Raw genomic sequence first — 13,634 nt, 5'->3', positions numbered from 1 at the left:
CCTCCATCGAGAAAGGAGAGAAAATCCCCAGCCTCAGCGTTCCATTATTCTCCGGATTGTGCCTCAAAAAAGCCACACCTTTCAATTATAGTCGTAAAAGGTCTCTCGGGTGAATAAACCTAATATACGGAGGCGTTCGAACAATTCCTCCTACGAATATTTCATCCTTAAAGAAGATGGGATTAGAACCTGCCTCTCTCTCTCTCTCTCTCTCTCTCTCTCTCTCTCTCTCTCTCTCTCTCTCTCTCTCTTTAAAGGCTGTGGATATAAATGCGATGGTCTGTTATCATAGGCATCGCCCTGTATTTGTCAGAATAATCTCTGAAGCCTGCATGTGTAAATATTGAATGAATTACATGGTTATCATAGCAGGCTTCGATAATTAAATAGGTTACATTATTATCATAGCAGGCTGTAATAGAAGGAAAGTGGTCAAAAAAAATTATAGAAATGTACGAACTTCTTGGGGATTAATATTTGGGACATTGTTGTTTATAAGTGAAGGGTAGGGCTATGTAGGGTTTTATATGTTGGTTGAATAAACTTCACTTGCCCCATTCTACGAATTAAAAAAAAAAAAAGAAACTAAGTGACATTTTAAGTCTACGAGATCACTCGAGTGGGTCTGCCCCATGTAATTTTGTTCGCCTTTGCCTCTATCAGATCTGGGTTACCACCAATCAAAATGAATTTACTGTTGCTAACTTCTCTTGTTTATCTCTTGGTTTCCTTCAAGATTCCAGTATTGCATGAACTAACTCGAACGATCTGCGTCCATGTATGTTCATACAGCTAATCCCTTTTTCGCAGATTTCCTCAAAAAAATCTTTGAATAAAGAAATTTTGAATTCTTAAAATTTTCAAAAACCCACAGCGGCGGATTCTCTACGACCTCATTAACCTAAAACTAATTTCCAACCTTTCTCAATTTACACTTTTAGCAAATTCATATTCATGCAATTATTAACTCCTCCCCAATAACCTTTTCCCGTACATGAAGGTTACGGTTTATCTCAAATCTAATTCTTGCGGATATTGGGACATGGATCGTGTAATCCTAAATACGTGCCCCTCTGGATGTTCAGTTATGCAAGGACTGAATCCTTTTATATTTCGCACACCCCTCTTTGAACCTCAGCTTAGTAGTTGGATAGGCAGTATTTTTATGCAAAAAAAAAACCTGCGTGTTGTTTGCTTATTGATCTATTTATTTATTTATTTATTTATTTATCTTTTACTTTCAATTTAGTTTTCTGTGACATATTTTTTTATTTATTTTTATTTGCCTAGACGATTTGGTGTTGTGCTGAATCTCTCTCTCTCTCTCTCTCTCTCTCTCTCTCTCTCTCTCTCTCTCTCTCGCTCTTCATTTTACCCAGATAAGAATTTAATCCTGATTCGTGGCAAATTTTGCTTAGAACATTTGGTGTCGTGCTGTTTATTTATTTATTTATTTTTAGAAATTGGGTTGCATCGCTAACCCCATTATTCGAACAATGAGTACGATAAATTTGTCGAATGATGAATCTGTTTAAACGCCTAAAATCCACCACTGATTATCTGTATAGTTTTTACAATGTAATCGACTTAATGATAACATCACCTTCAATTCCGACATGTAACCAGTAATTCCAGCCATTTTGGTACCTTCTGATTTTAAGTTTCACTTATTTCATCTACTGCATTCACTTCCAGATTCATTTTCGGACCTTGGTTAACTCGTCAATTGTTAGGTCGACCTCTCTTATACCACTGGCTCTAAAATCACTAAAAAATGCCTGGAATAGTTATAGGTATTTTGCTATGTGATACGCGGTCTTCAGACAGTATACCTCTATTGTGTTCCAATACCTAAATCCTCTTTATTTATACTCACTGATATTAGTGATTTAGCTCTGAGAAATTTAGGATCAACCTATGATTCCCTTAGATCACCGGAAGCATGTTCACGAGCTGTAACCGAGTAGCGAACCTTCCCTGAAAAAAAAGCGTGACGTCATATCTTAAAAACTAACTATAGAATCTTCTTGAAAATGGTGGCATTATGTTTCCCACGACCAATGACCTCATTTCTAAGAATCCAGTTAATCTAACCTAAACCAACATAACCTAACCTAATCTGGGGGCATAAAAAAAAAAAACATTGGCTGGTGCAATGCTATAGTAGATTCACATCAACGGTGCATCTGATGTCTAGACCAGTCCCGTACGACTCTCCTGACTGGCTGCTGATAAGCCAATCACATGACTGGAAACTCATTCACTCTCTCTCGAGAGAGATCACACAGGCAGAATGTACATTCCACCTCTCCTGAGGAGAGTTGGAACTCTGGACAGAGACCGAGAGTTTCCAGCCCTGTGATTGGCTTATCAAGAGCCAATCAGGTACGTCGTAAGGGATTGGCCTAGACATCAGGTGTACGGTTGATGGGAATCTACTATAGTATACATCTCGGGATCTCACCTGTAATTCAAAGTGCCTCACCTGGCGTTTATGGCTGGCATCAGCAAACTGTTCTTGCGAGTGATGATCCCCAGAGCCAAAGGCAGAAACTCCTCTTGGGCCATGTAGAAATCGCACTGACCTTCAAACGATCGTGGGAATATTTTATGATTATTTTATTCGCTGGTTTTATTCGGCCTATTTCAAAGTCGCTCGATGCAGATATTGTGTTATTAAGGAATTGGTGCAGTGATGATCATACGTCCGAAGCTCTTATCTTAATTAATTGACTAAAAACCACTAAATTCACTGCAATGAATTTCTATGCACCCGAAAAATATTATTCTTCCCTTTTCAAAAATTCGTCAATAATTATCAATATTTTTTATTGCCTAATGCAAAACAGTTCTTAGATTCGTATGGAATCAGACCCTTTCTTCACGCAGAATATATATATATATATATATATATATCTATATATATATATCATATATATATATATATATATCTATATCTATATCTATATCTATATCTATACTATATATATATATACATAATATATATTATATATATATATAGATATAGATAGATATATATATATATATATATATATATATATATATATATGTATATATATATATAGGTCTTAAAGATAAGCCTATAAGCCCAAATCTTGTAAATGGAAACATCTTTGGATACCTATGTTATAAACGTAAGCTGCCCAATAGCTGGCTATTCTCAGAGATCTCTGTTAATCTTTATCTTAATTGAAAGTCTTCGCCTCTGTTATTTTGCTAATTTTGCAGGTTTAACACAAATTAAAGACATGACATTCAAAAGAATGAACATAATGTTTATTTATCTCTGTAACTTCTCACAAATGAAGGCTATATGATTTAGAGGCTTCGATTTCTATTTTAGGGTTGGTACACATGAATAGGGTTTACCTTCTGCATAATAATAATAATAATAATAATAATAATAATAATAATAATAATAATAATAATAATAATAATAATAATAATAATAATAATAATAATAGGAGTTGGAGTAATAGTAGCAATAATAATAATAGTCAAAATAATATTTTGCTCTGTTTTACCCGTTCTCGTAAACAGATCTGCAATAATAATAATATAATAATAATAATAATAATAATAATAATAATAATAATAATAATAATAATAATAATAATAATAATAATAATATATTTTCCTCTACCTTGTACCTGCTCTCGTAAACAGATCTGTAATAATAATAATAATAATAATAATAATAATAATAATAATAATAATAATAATAATAATAATAATAATAATAATAATAATGGCTACAGAGGGGAGAGCTAAAGAAGGAAACTGAAGGAATGATAACAGCGGCACAAGATCAGGCCCTAAGAACCAGATATGTTCAAAGAACGATAGACGGAAATAACATCTCTCCCATATGTAGGAAGTGCAATACGAAAAATGAAACCATAAACCACATAGCAAGCGAATGCCCGGCACTTGCACAGAACCGGTACAAAAAGAGGTATGATTCAGTGGCAAAAGCCCTCCACTGGAGCCTGTGCAAGAAACACCAGCTACCTTGCAGTAATAAGTGGTACGAGCACCAACCTGAAGGAGTGATAGAAAACGATCAGGCAAAGATCCTCTGGGACTATAGTATCAGAACAGATAGGGTGATACGTGCAAATAGACCAGACGTGACGTTGATTGACAAAGTCAAGAAGAAAGTATCACTCATTGATGTCGCAATACCATGGGACACCAGAGTTGAAGAGAAAGAGAGGGAAAAAATGGATAAGTATCAAGATCTGAAAATAGAAATAAGAAGGATATGGGATATGCCAGTGGAAATCGTACCCATAATCATAGGAGCACTAGGCACGATCCCAAGATCCCTGAAAAGGAATCTAGAAAAACTAGAGGCTGAAGTAGCTCCAGGACTCATGCAGAAGAGTGTGATCTTAGAAACGGCACACATAGTAAGAAAAGTGATGGACTCCTAAGGAGGCAGGATGCAACCCGGAACCCCACACTATAAATACCACCCAGTCGAATTGGAGGACTGTGATAGAGCAAAAAAAATATATATATAATAATAATAATAATAATAATAATAATAATAATAATAATAATAATAATAATAATAATAATAATAATAATAATAATAATATATTTTCCTCTACCTTGTACCTGCTCCTCGTAAAAACAGATCTGTAATAATAACAATAATAATAATAATAATAATAATAATAATAATAATAATAATAATAATAGTAATGATATCATATTTTGCCCTCTCTTTTACCTGGTCTAGTAAACAGATCTGTAATAATAATAATAATAATAATAATAATAATAATAATAATAATAATAATGTATATTTTGCCCTCTCTTTTACCTGTCCTCGTAAACAGATCCGCCATGTACATTTCCGCCGTGACGTCTGTCGTCAGGATTACGTGGTCGCCCTGTCTGACCAGCGTGTCCAGGGCGTGAGGAAATTCGGCGTCCTCCAGGTATTTCATGCGGCCCTTGTCCCACATGAGGGCCATCTCCCGGAAAACGCCGCTCTTCACTGTCTGCGGGATCGAGACACCGCAAGTTAAGTGCGTGATTCTGAAACCCTGTTGTTGATTTGCATATCTTTGGCTTTTCTTCCCTCTCTCTCTCTCTCTCTTAAATGGTGGTTAATTAAATGTAAACATCAAGAAAAAACAAAGGTTAATATTCTAGTAAAGGATGACAATTATATGCATATGAGTACATGGACGAATGATGAATATATTTCGTGAATTTCGGGACGTGGTCTTAAAGGTCATTATATTTCCATCTTCAGTAGCGTGGTAGTCTGGCTGGGTGGCAGTGGGCCGTTGTTGGTGGGGAGGGGGGGGGGGGTGGCTGACGGAGAAGGGGTTGGGTGATAGTGGTTATATTGCCAGAATTAAATGGGTTCTGCATTAGATTTATTTACGTTGAACACGTATATATGTATATGTATAACTGAATCACGAAAGTTTGGAACGTGGTAAATGCATAAATAAAGGTATAAGCCACGAAGGAAAGATAAACAACGGAGTTGCTGCAAGATCTTTCGACTCCGTTGTTTATCTTTCCTTATGGCTTATACCTTTATTTATATATGTATATATATATATATATATATATATATATATATATATATATATATATATATATATATATATATATATATATATATATATATATATATATATATATATATATATATATATATATATATATATATATATATATATATATATATATATATATATATATTTATACACACACACACACACACACACACATATATATATATATATATATATATATATATATATATATATATATATATATATATATATATATATATATATATATATATAGCCGAAATTCAAAAGCAAGTTAAAAAGAAGTCGCGTCAATATTTAGATGAGCAACAAAACAAACGTTTTTCTGTAACGATACATGCACATCACCTAATGACAAAAAAAAAAAAAAAAACTAAATATCTCCATATATCCATCAGTGACAGCTAAAAAAGATAATAATAATAAATTCCTCTGCTCTACTCACAGCGAGGTAATCAGTCAGCGCCGTGTTATTCAGCTGAATAAGCGTCAGCTTCGGGTTGTCCACCATGTCCTGTACCGTTTTGACGCTCTGCGGTACGTACCGCACCGCCAGCTGCGACATTAGGTTTCCGGCGTAACTCCAGGCGACCACGGTGACCAGGATCAGCCAGGAATACGCGATCATCTTCTGCCAGCCCAAGTCCAGGTTGAGGCTGATTCCTGAAGAAGGTAGGACGTTTTATTAATTCATTGTTGCAATCGTTGTTGGAGTTATGGAATTTCTTATACGAGAACTTTCCCTCTCTCTATCTCTCTCTCTCTCTCGCGCAGTTTATATATATATATATATATATATATATATATATATATATATATATATATATATATATATATATATATATATATAAACTTCGTCACAACATATATATATATGTTGTGACGAAGTGACCAAGAGTATCTAGGTCTGGACACCATCAATACTTGGTGCACGAAGTTGCCTAAGATCTATGTCTGGACACCATTAATATTTGTTAACCCAAATTGCCAAGTATCTGGTTATTTCACTTACCATTTGTACTTGTTAGCACAAGAGACCCTTTTTTTCCTGGGTCTGGGACACCCTTTGTACTTGGGGCACAGTTTGTTCAAGTATCTGGTTATTACTTACCTCACTACAGCCAGACACCTGACCCTTCATCACAAATACTAAACGACTGAATACTCTGAAGGTAATAGTGATCCCTTATAGAACTAAACAGTCAAGAAAACAATCAGTCTAAGTTCGTTAAAATGGATGTGAGGTAATCTTAATTAAAGGGCATCACTCCTTCTATAATTTCAAATCTAAGTATTTCCCTGATTCTGATTTATTTGTTGGAAATAGCACAATCATCACTCTATATTTCTACCTAAACAAAACAAAATATAATACTGGTGGTTAAATGAAATGCTCATATAAATTTTAAATACAAAAATTTATTTCTAAATTCAATATTTATAAGTGTAATTCACAATCTCAGGGAAATTGTTATTACTTGAAAATAAAAGTTTAATTAATTCTTGAATTAATTATTAAGCAAAATTAAATCAAAGTTTATCAAGAAAATTAATCAAATTAAATCATAAACCAATAATTAAATTTGAGATGAAATTTAATTAAATACAAATTAATTTGCAAGTGTTAGATTCAAACAATTACACAATAGAATATTATTCAAATTATTAAACAAAATAAAGACAATGCAAAAAAAAAACATAATGTATAATATGAAAACAATTAAAGCATTGACAGTACAAACATTAAGCATATAAAAATGGATATGTCAAAAGAACAAAGCAAAAGAAAAATGTATTGAAAATGATAATTTTATCCAATGGTAAAATAAAACCTCGAAGTGCACTTCAAAACATTTGTAAAATACCTTATACGCAGCTGCAGCTTCTCACTCAAGAGAAAGGCCTGTTACACACTTTTACACTTTCATGGGCACTTTCACAAAACTAATAGAAATAATACTATGTTAAGATTCCACAAACAACACATATTTTATTAAGAATTATATGAGTGACCTCAAATACAAATGTAAGTTACATTATTACATTAATGAAACACTCGCGAACGAGCGAGCGCGAGAGAGAGAGCTTTGAGAGAGAGCTTTGAGAGAGAGAGAGAGAGAGAGATCCTGTCCCTCAAGCCAGCGGCTAGGTCTCGAAATCGAATGAAGCGTTCTCTATCCCCATAAGCGTATGGGCGATTAGCATCTAGTTCAAGATGAAAACATATTACGTCATCTCTCTACGTTAAACATGAATAACATCATTGACGGGAAGGTTCTCGAAGCTCAATGCGGCCTTGGAGGTCCCTGCCCGTGTAGTTACAGGCTAGATTGGGACGATAAAAAAAATTAGCTTAAGTAAGGTCTTCTCAAGAAGTGAAAACAACCCTCTCCAGAGGCTTAAATATAAGCGCTTACTCTTTCTCTCTGTCTTACGTATGTTTCAAAATGGAAAGTTACTCTACTTAACACATGTTATCTTTAAATTTGGTAATCTGAACACATAAACATACATTTCATAACATGATTCACAGGTTCTGAGGTGAATTAATCACATTACCAAAATTATAATTGCCTTACAAAACTTACATTATAAGAATATATATATATATAATATATATATATATATATATATATATATATATATATATATATATATATATATATATATATATATATATATGTATGTATATATATATATATATATAATGTGTGCGGCAGTGTATGCATGTATGAATATATACATGTAGGTGGGTGTGTTTTTATATGTGTAATGAAGGAGATATCTGAAGACATTCAGTCAAAAGCAAATATATCCAGTATAAACCCATTGCACGAAAAGAATCTATCAAAAACATGAAAACAAGTAAGCTTTCCTAACTCCGTACACGGACGAAACACATAAAAAGAAACGAAAATCTAAATTATTAAAAACCGAGCATAGAGAGAAACACGTGAAAAAAAATTAAACCAAAGGAACTCAACCGACCCTGTTGAACGAAGACGCTGACGTCGCTGAAGAGATGCCCAAACGCCCCCGAGTACCCCATCCGTTTCTCGGTCGCGAATTCGAGGAGTATCGTCACCAGCCAGACGATGATCAGGGACAAGATCAGGGACCCCCACACCGTAGGGGAGAGGGGGAACAGAAAGCCCCAGGGGTCGATTTCGGGGCGATTCTTAGCCAGAATGAGCCTCTTCATGGAGAACTGCACCGGTTGGGTGAAGTCGACTGCTTGGGAGCGAGCTTCCGTCTGGACCGAATGGTCCCAGTGCCACGTCGACCTCCTAAGAAGAAGAAGAAGAAGACTGCCAGATGACAATAGGAGTAGTGGTGATAAGACCTCCTAAGAATTGGAAGAAGAAGAAGAAGAAGGAGACTGCCAGATGATAATAAAAGAAGAATAGAGGAGACTGGTGATAATGAAAAGAGAATCAATTGAATGAGTACCACACGAGAAAAAGAATAGAAACCACAACTAGCAAATTGGTATGATTTAATTAATAGGTCTACTTAACCATAATTCAGACCACTCGGTACAGAAAAAGAAGAAGAGCAATACTGATACAGATAACAAAAGAAGGATACAAGAAACAGATGATAAATGAAGAAGAATGAAATGAATAAATGACACACACGATAAAAAACAAAATAAACGTATTAACTAGCATTATTAGTATGATTTGATTGACATTTCTCTTTCATCTTCATCCAGACCATTCAGTGCAGATGGTAAGGGAAGGAACACTACCTCGTATACCCAACAAGGCATCATCTGACACCTGCCTATTGCCAAAACTCATGTAGCCCCTGTGTGGTCACCATTTTGTGAGCCATGCTAAAGGACAGGAGAGATTGTTTTGAAAAACTAGTCGTTAGACTTATCTCAAAATCCTCGAGTAATTCGTGAAATGAAATAGATCGAAATATTAAGGAAATGAATACAATTGCTTTCATCTTGCAAGATAGGAATGGAACATTGTTCACATAGCTAAAATGTGAAGTCCCTATAATGGTGATTATTTAATTAATTACTTTACAGTTGTTCAGAGAATTGTGAAAAATCCTCATCTGTAAACCTTCGGATCTACGGGGTGATAAATCGGAATATAGAAGTACAGGATTCTGGTAAATATTAGATTTCATCCTAGTATAATATTAAATATTGTTTATGTACCAATTGAACGTCAATTGCCGTGTCTTGAAAATTAAAGTTTCTAACCACAAAAATTATAGTGATGTAACTTTATTTGTTCTGTGTTAATAACAGAAATGTGTCACTTGTTAAAATTAAGCGTGTGAAAAAAAATTTTAAATGAAAAGTTATCTAAAAGCAATGAACGGTGGGGTGCGTCCAAGCGAATCGAATCGATTCCTAGTGAATCAACACGATTATATGATTCGTCTTGATTCGGCACACCGAAAATAGTGTGGCGAATCTAGACGAATTGTGTTGATTCTTTATGAATCGAGTCGATTCGATTTGCTCGGTGTAAACGCAGCCTCAAAACGACCGACACGTCGGAAACATATCGCATACATGTCACGATCAAGTTGAAAACAAACCAGCGGCCGTGGTAAGGACTACAAGTATGTCATTGACTCGTATTCTACTACCTGTTTGTGATGTGTGTGGGATATACTGCCGACGTGTGTTTATGAAATGTTGACAACATTTGTTGATGTTGCCTTACCTTCCGAGTCACTTGTCCCATCATTCCTTTCCACGAGCCGTTTGGGAGCTGAGATCCCCAAGAGCCATCTGGCGGTTCTATCAAAGTGTAGCTGTATGAGGGTGAAATAATAGAAAGTTATCACAACGGAAGGAAGGATTAGAAGATTAATCGGATATTTCAGGCTTTCAAAGCTTAGCTCACTCCGTAGACTCTCTCTCTCTCTCTCTCTCTCTCTCTCTCTCTCTCAAAGCTTAGCTCACTCCATAGACTCTCTCTCTCTCTCTCTCTCTCTCTCTCTCTCTCTCTCTCTCTTATTCTCAAAGCATAGGTCACTCCGTAGATTTTTTTTTTCTCTCTCTCTCTCTCTCTCTCATTCTCAAAATTTAGGTCACTCCGTACACACACACTCTCTCTCTCTCTCTCTCTCTCTCTCTCTCTCTCTCTCTCATCTCAAAGCTTAGGTCACTCCGTACACACACACACACACTCTCTCTCACTCTTTTTCTCTCTGTCTCTCTCTCTCATCTCTCTCTCTCTTCTCTCCTCTCTCTCTCCGTCACAGCTTGGGTCCTCCGTACACATCTCTCTCTCTCTTCTCTCTTCTCTCTCTCTCTCTCTCTCAAAGCTAGGTCACTCCGTAGACTATTTCTCTCTCTCTCTCTCTTCTCTCTCTCTTCTCTCTTCTCTCCTCTCTGTATCTCTCTCTCGTGTATCTAATTGAATTACTATAAAATTAAGAATGTTATCGGTCTATTTATTTTGCTGTCTATGGACTTTAAGAAAAGGTTTTCTTAGGCTGATGTTATCAGCGATTTCAAACATTTTTCCCGATGTTAATGACTGAACTAAATATGTCCAAATTTCACCTACAAATGACCTAACCGGGATACAGTCAACATTCCTCTCCGTAATGCATTGTTGAACTGAAGTTGAAATTACTTGCGGGTTCAATTATAAATGTAATATCAACCAATTTTTTTATATATATATATTCAATATCAAAATGATGCCATCAGCCAAATCTTGTTGTCAGTTTCAAAGTGTAGAGAATTCTCAAAATCTCATAAATTAGTCATATTAAGATCATTTACACATATGTGCATAAGCTCTCGAATGTCCCTATATAACATCAACAACGTTTTGTCTCTGCTTATTATTACTGTAATACAAACAAGGCGTGATCCGACCTCCAGCTTACTCGGTCAAATAGAGCGTTGTTTCATCAACGAAAATTAGAATGAATACGCCGTATTTTATTAGAAATAATTGTTCTGTACCATTTAATATGCGCATTATTTATGTTTCTACATTTTCATTCTAATATATAAATCATAAACATCCTATCCTAAAGTTCCTGTATCTTTAACTCAATGCGAAACACTTTTTCAGACCTTTTTAGGCTTTTCCATAGGGCTTACCTACCCCCCCAGAACAACAACAATAACAGCAACGAAGAAATTTGTAAGCTTACTCCCGGAGTAAGCGATAAACACTCCACCCTTCTCTCCAGCTTACGTGAAATTCATCGACTTGGCAATCATGTTGAAAAGCTCTCCCACGGGACCCCGGATGAACATCTTCCCACCGAGGCCCTCTGGCGAGGGCTTCTTCACCACCTCGACGTGCGGACGCCACTGTAGCACTCCCACCAGGATGTTGGCGCCTTTGGGGAACCTTGGAAATGAGAATAGGGTTGCCAGGTGAGCCAGTGAGGACGTTTGTTAACGTATTGGGTAAAACGTTTAACTATTACTATAGCGGATTCACATCAACCGTGCGCTCCTGATTGGCTGTTGATAAGCCTATCACAGGGCTGGAAACTCTCAGTCTCTCTCGAGAGTTCACATGGCTAGGATCTATATTCCACCTCTCCTGAGGGATATGTCTTGCAAAAGTATACTTCAGGAGAGGTGGAACATACATCCTGCCTACGTGAACTCTCGAGAGAGACTGAGGAGAGTTCCCAGCCCTGTGATTGGTTTATCAACAGCCAATCAGGAGCGTCGTAAAGGACTGACCTAGACGTCAAATGCACGGTTGATGTGAATCTACTATTGCAGTAATGAATATGGTACCAGGATATCTAGTTACAGATAACTGAAAGGTAGGTTCCTGCTGGTTTGCTTTCATGCAGTGCGGGTTAGTGAGAAGCTGCCAAAACTGGTGAAATGTGAAAAAGGGAAAAGGTAATGTAGCTAGAGTGGAATTATTATTAGAATAAATGGTATCAGGGGAAATAGAACAATGATGTTAATATGGCAGAAGAAGGAGATCTCGACAAGTTTTTGTAAGTGAATAAGAAGATATATAAGTGAGAGTAACATCCATGCATCGATATGTTAAGAATTACTTTGCGAAATTATGTGAGCTTACTCAGAACCTCAGAAATAAAACAATCCGTGAGCCAACAAAACCATTTTTTTCATAAATTATACGCAATTGAACAGAAATTCATTGATAGCTAGAGAAGAAACCCAAGGAACTGCCAACATAAACAAACAATTAAAACATGTTCCGAAGTTTCTTCGGCGCAATCGAGTTTTCTGTCTTTCGGTTGTCTAGGTATAGTGCTGTATGAGCAGCGCCACACGAAGCTCTAACCACGGCTTGGTGGTGGACTGGCGTATATCGTTGCCAGACGCACGAACAAGGTTAACTTTTAACCTTAAATAAGAATAAAAACTACTGAGGCGAGAGGGCTGCAATTTGGTATGTTTGATGACTGGAGTGTGAATGATCAACATGCCAACTCGTAGCCCTTTAGCCTCGGTAGTTTTTAAGATGTGAGGTCGGACTGACGAAGTCATCTCAATAGTTTTCTTTCACAGAAAAACTAAAGAAAGCGGGAAATCGAGGTGATTCGGTGATAAAGAAGTGGGACGAATCTTTATGGGTAGAAAGTACTTCTCATTCGTATTTATTTATTCATTTATTTATTTATTTTTTAAGTAGAATCAGGTGACATAAAAGTATACTATACGAAGCAATGGCGGAAACAGATAAATGATAAGGCAATGTATAGCCTTCAGGATATTTTGAGAATAACTTGTCACCAGTAAGGATGTAAATCGTGTTACCGGTGTGCCTTCCTTGTATGCGGATGCTGATGCTCTTAGAAAATTGTGGATTGTCTCTAGACACCATCATTCATTCAGAAAACGAATTATTATTATTATTATTATTATTTTTTTTTTTTTGCTCTATCACAGTCCTCCAATTCGACTGGGTCGTTTTTATAGTGTGGGGCTCCGGGTTGCATCCTGCCTCCTTAGGAGTCCATCACTTTTCTTACTATGTGCGCCGTTTCTAGGATCACACTCTTCTGCATGAGTCCTGGAGCTACTTCACAGCCTCT

General features: G+C 36.0%; 1 protein-coding gene across 1 annotated transcript in view; it reads right to left on the bottom strand.

Annotated features, from left to right (window-relative positions):
• Window positions 1-11,938, bottom strand: part of LOC135211295 (uncharacterized) — a 53,903-nt gene extending 41,965 nt beyond the window's left edge. Inside the window, exons 1-6 of the mRNA XM_064244613.1 lie at window positions 11,795-11,938; window positions 10,298-10,388; window positions 8,592-8,890; window positions 6,049-6,266; window positions 4,853-5,033; window positions 2,486-2,585 (exon numbers count right to left, since the gene is read on the bottom strand). Coding sequence (XP_064100683.1) covers window positions 2,486-2,585; window positions 4,853-5,033; window positions 6,049-6,266; window positions 8,592-8,805 — 713 coding nt within the window. The 5' untranslated portion in view covers window positions 8,806-8,890; window positions 10,298-10,388; window positions 11,795-11,938. The remainder of the gene's footprint in view (window positions 1-2,485; window positions 2,586-4,852; window positions 5,034-6,048; window positions 6,267-8,591; window positions 8,891-10,297; window positions 10,389-11,794) is intronic.
• Between the last annotated feature and the right edge of the window lie 1,696 nt (window positions 11,939-13,634).

This window comes from Macrobrachium nipponense, chromosome 4, assembly GCF_015104395.2.
Source record: "Macrobrachium nipponense isolate FS-2020 chromosome 4, ASM1510439v2, whole genome shotgun sequence".
NCBI classification, from domain to species: domain Eukaryota; kingdom Metazoa; phylum Arthropoda; class Malacostraca; order Decapoda; family Palaemonidae; genus Macrobrachium; species Macrobrachium nipponense.
The sequence above is the reverse complement of the archived record's forward strand: the minus strand, read 5'-3'. Positions and strand labels throughout refer to the sequence as shown.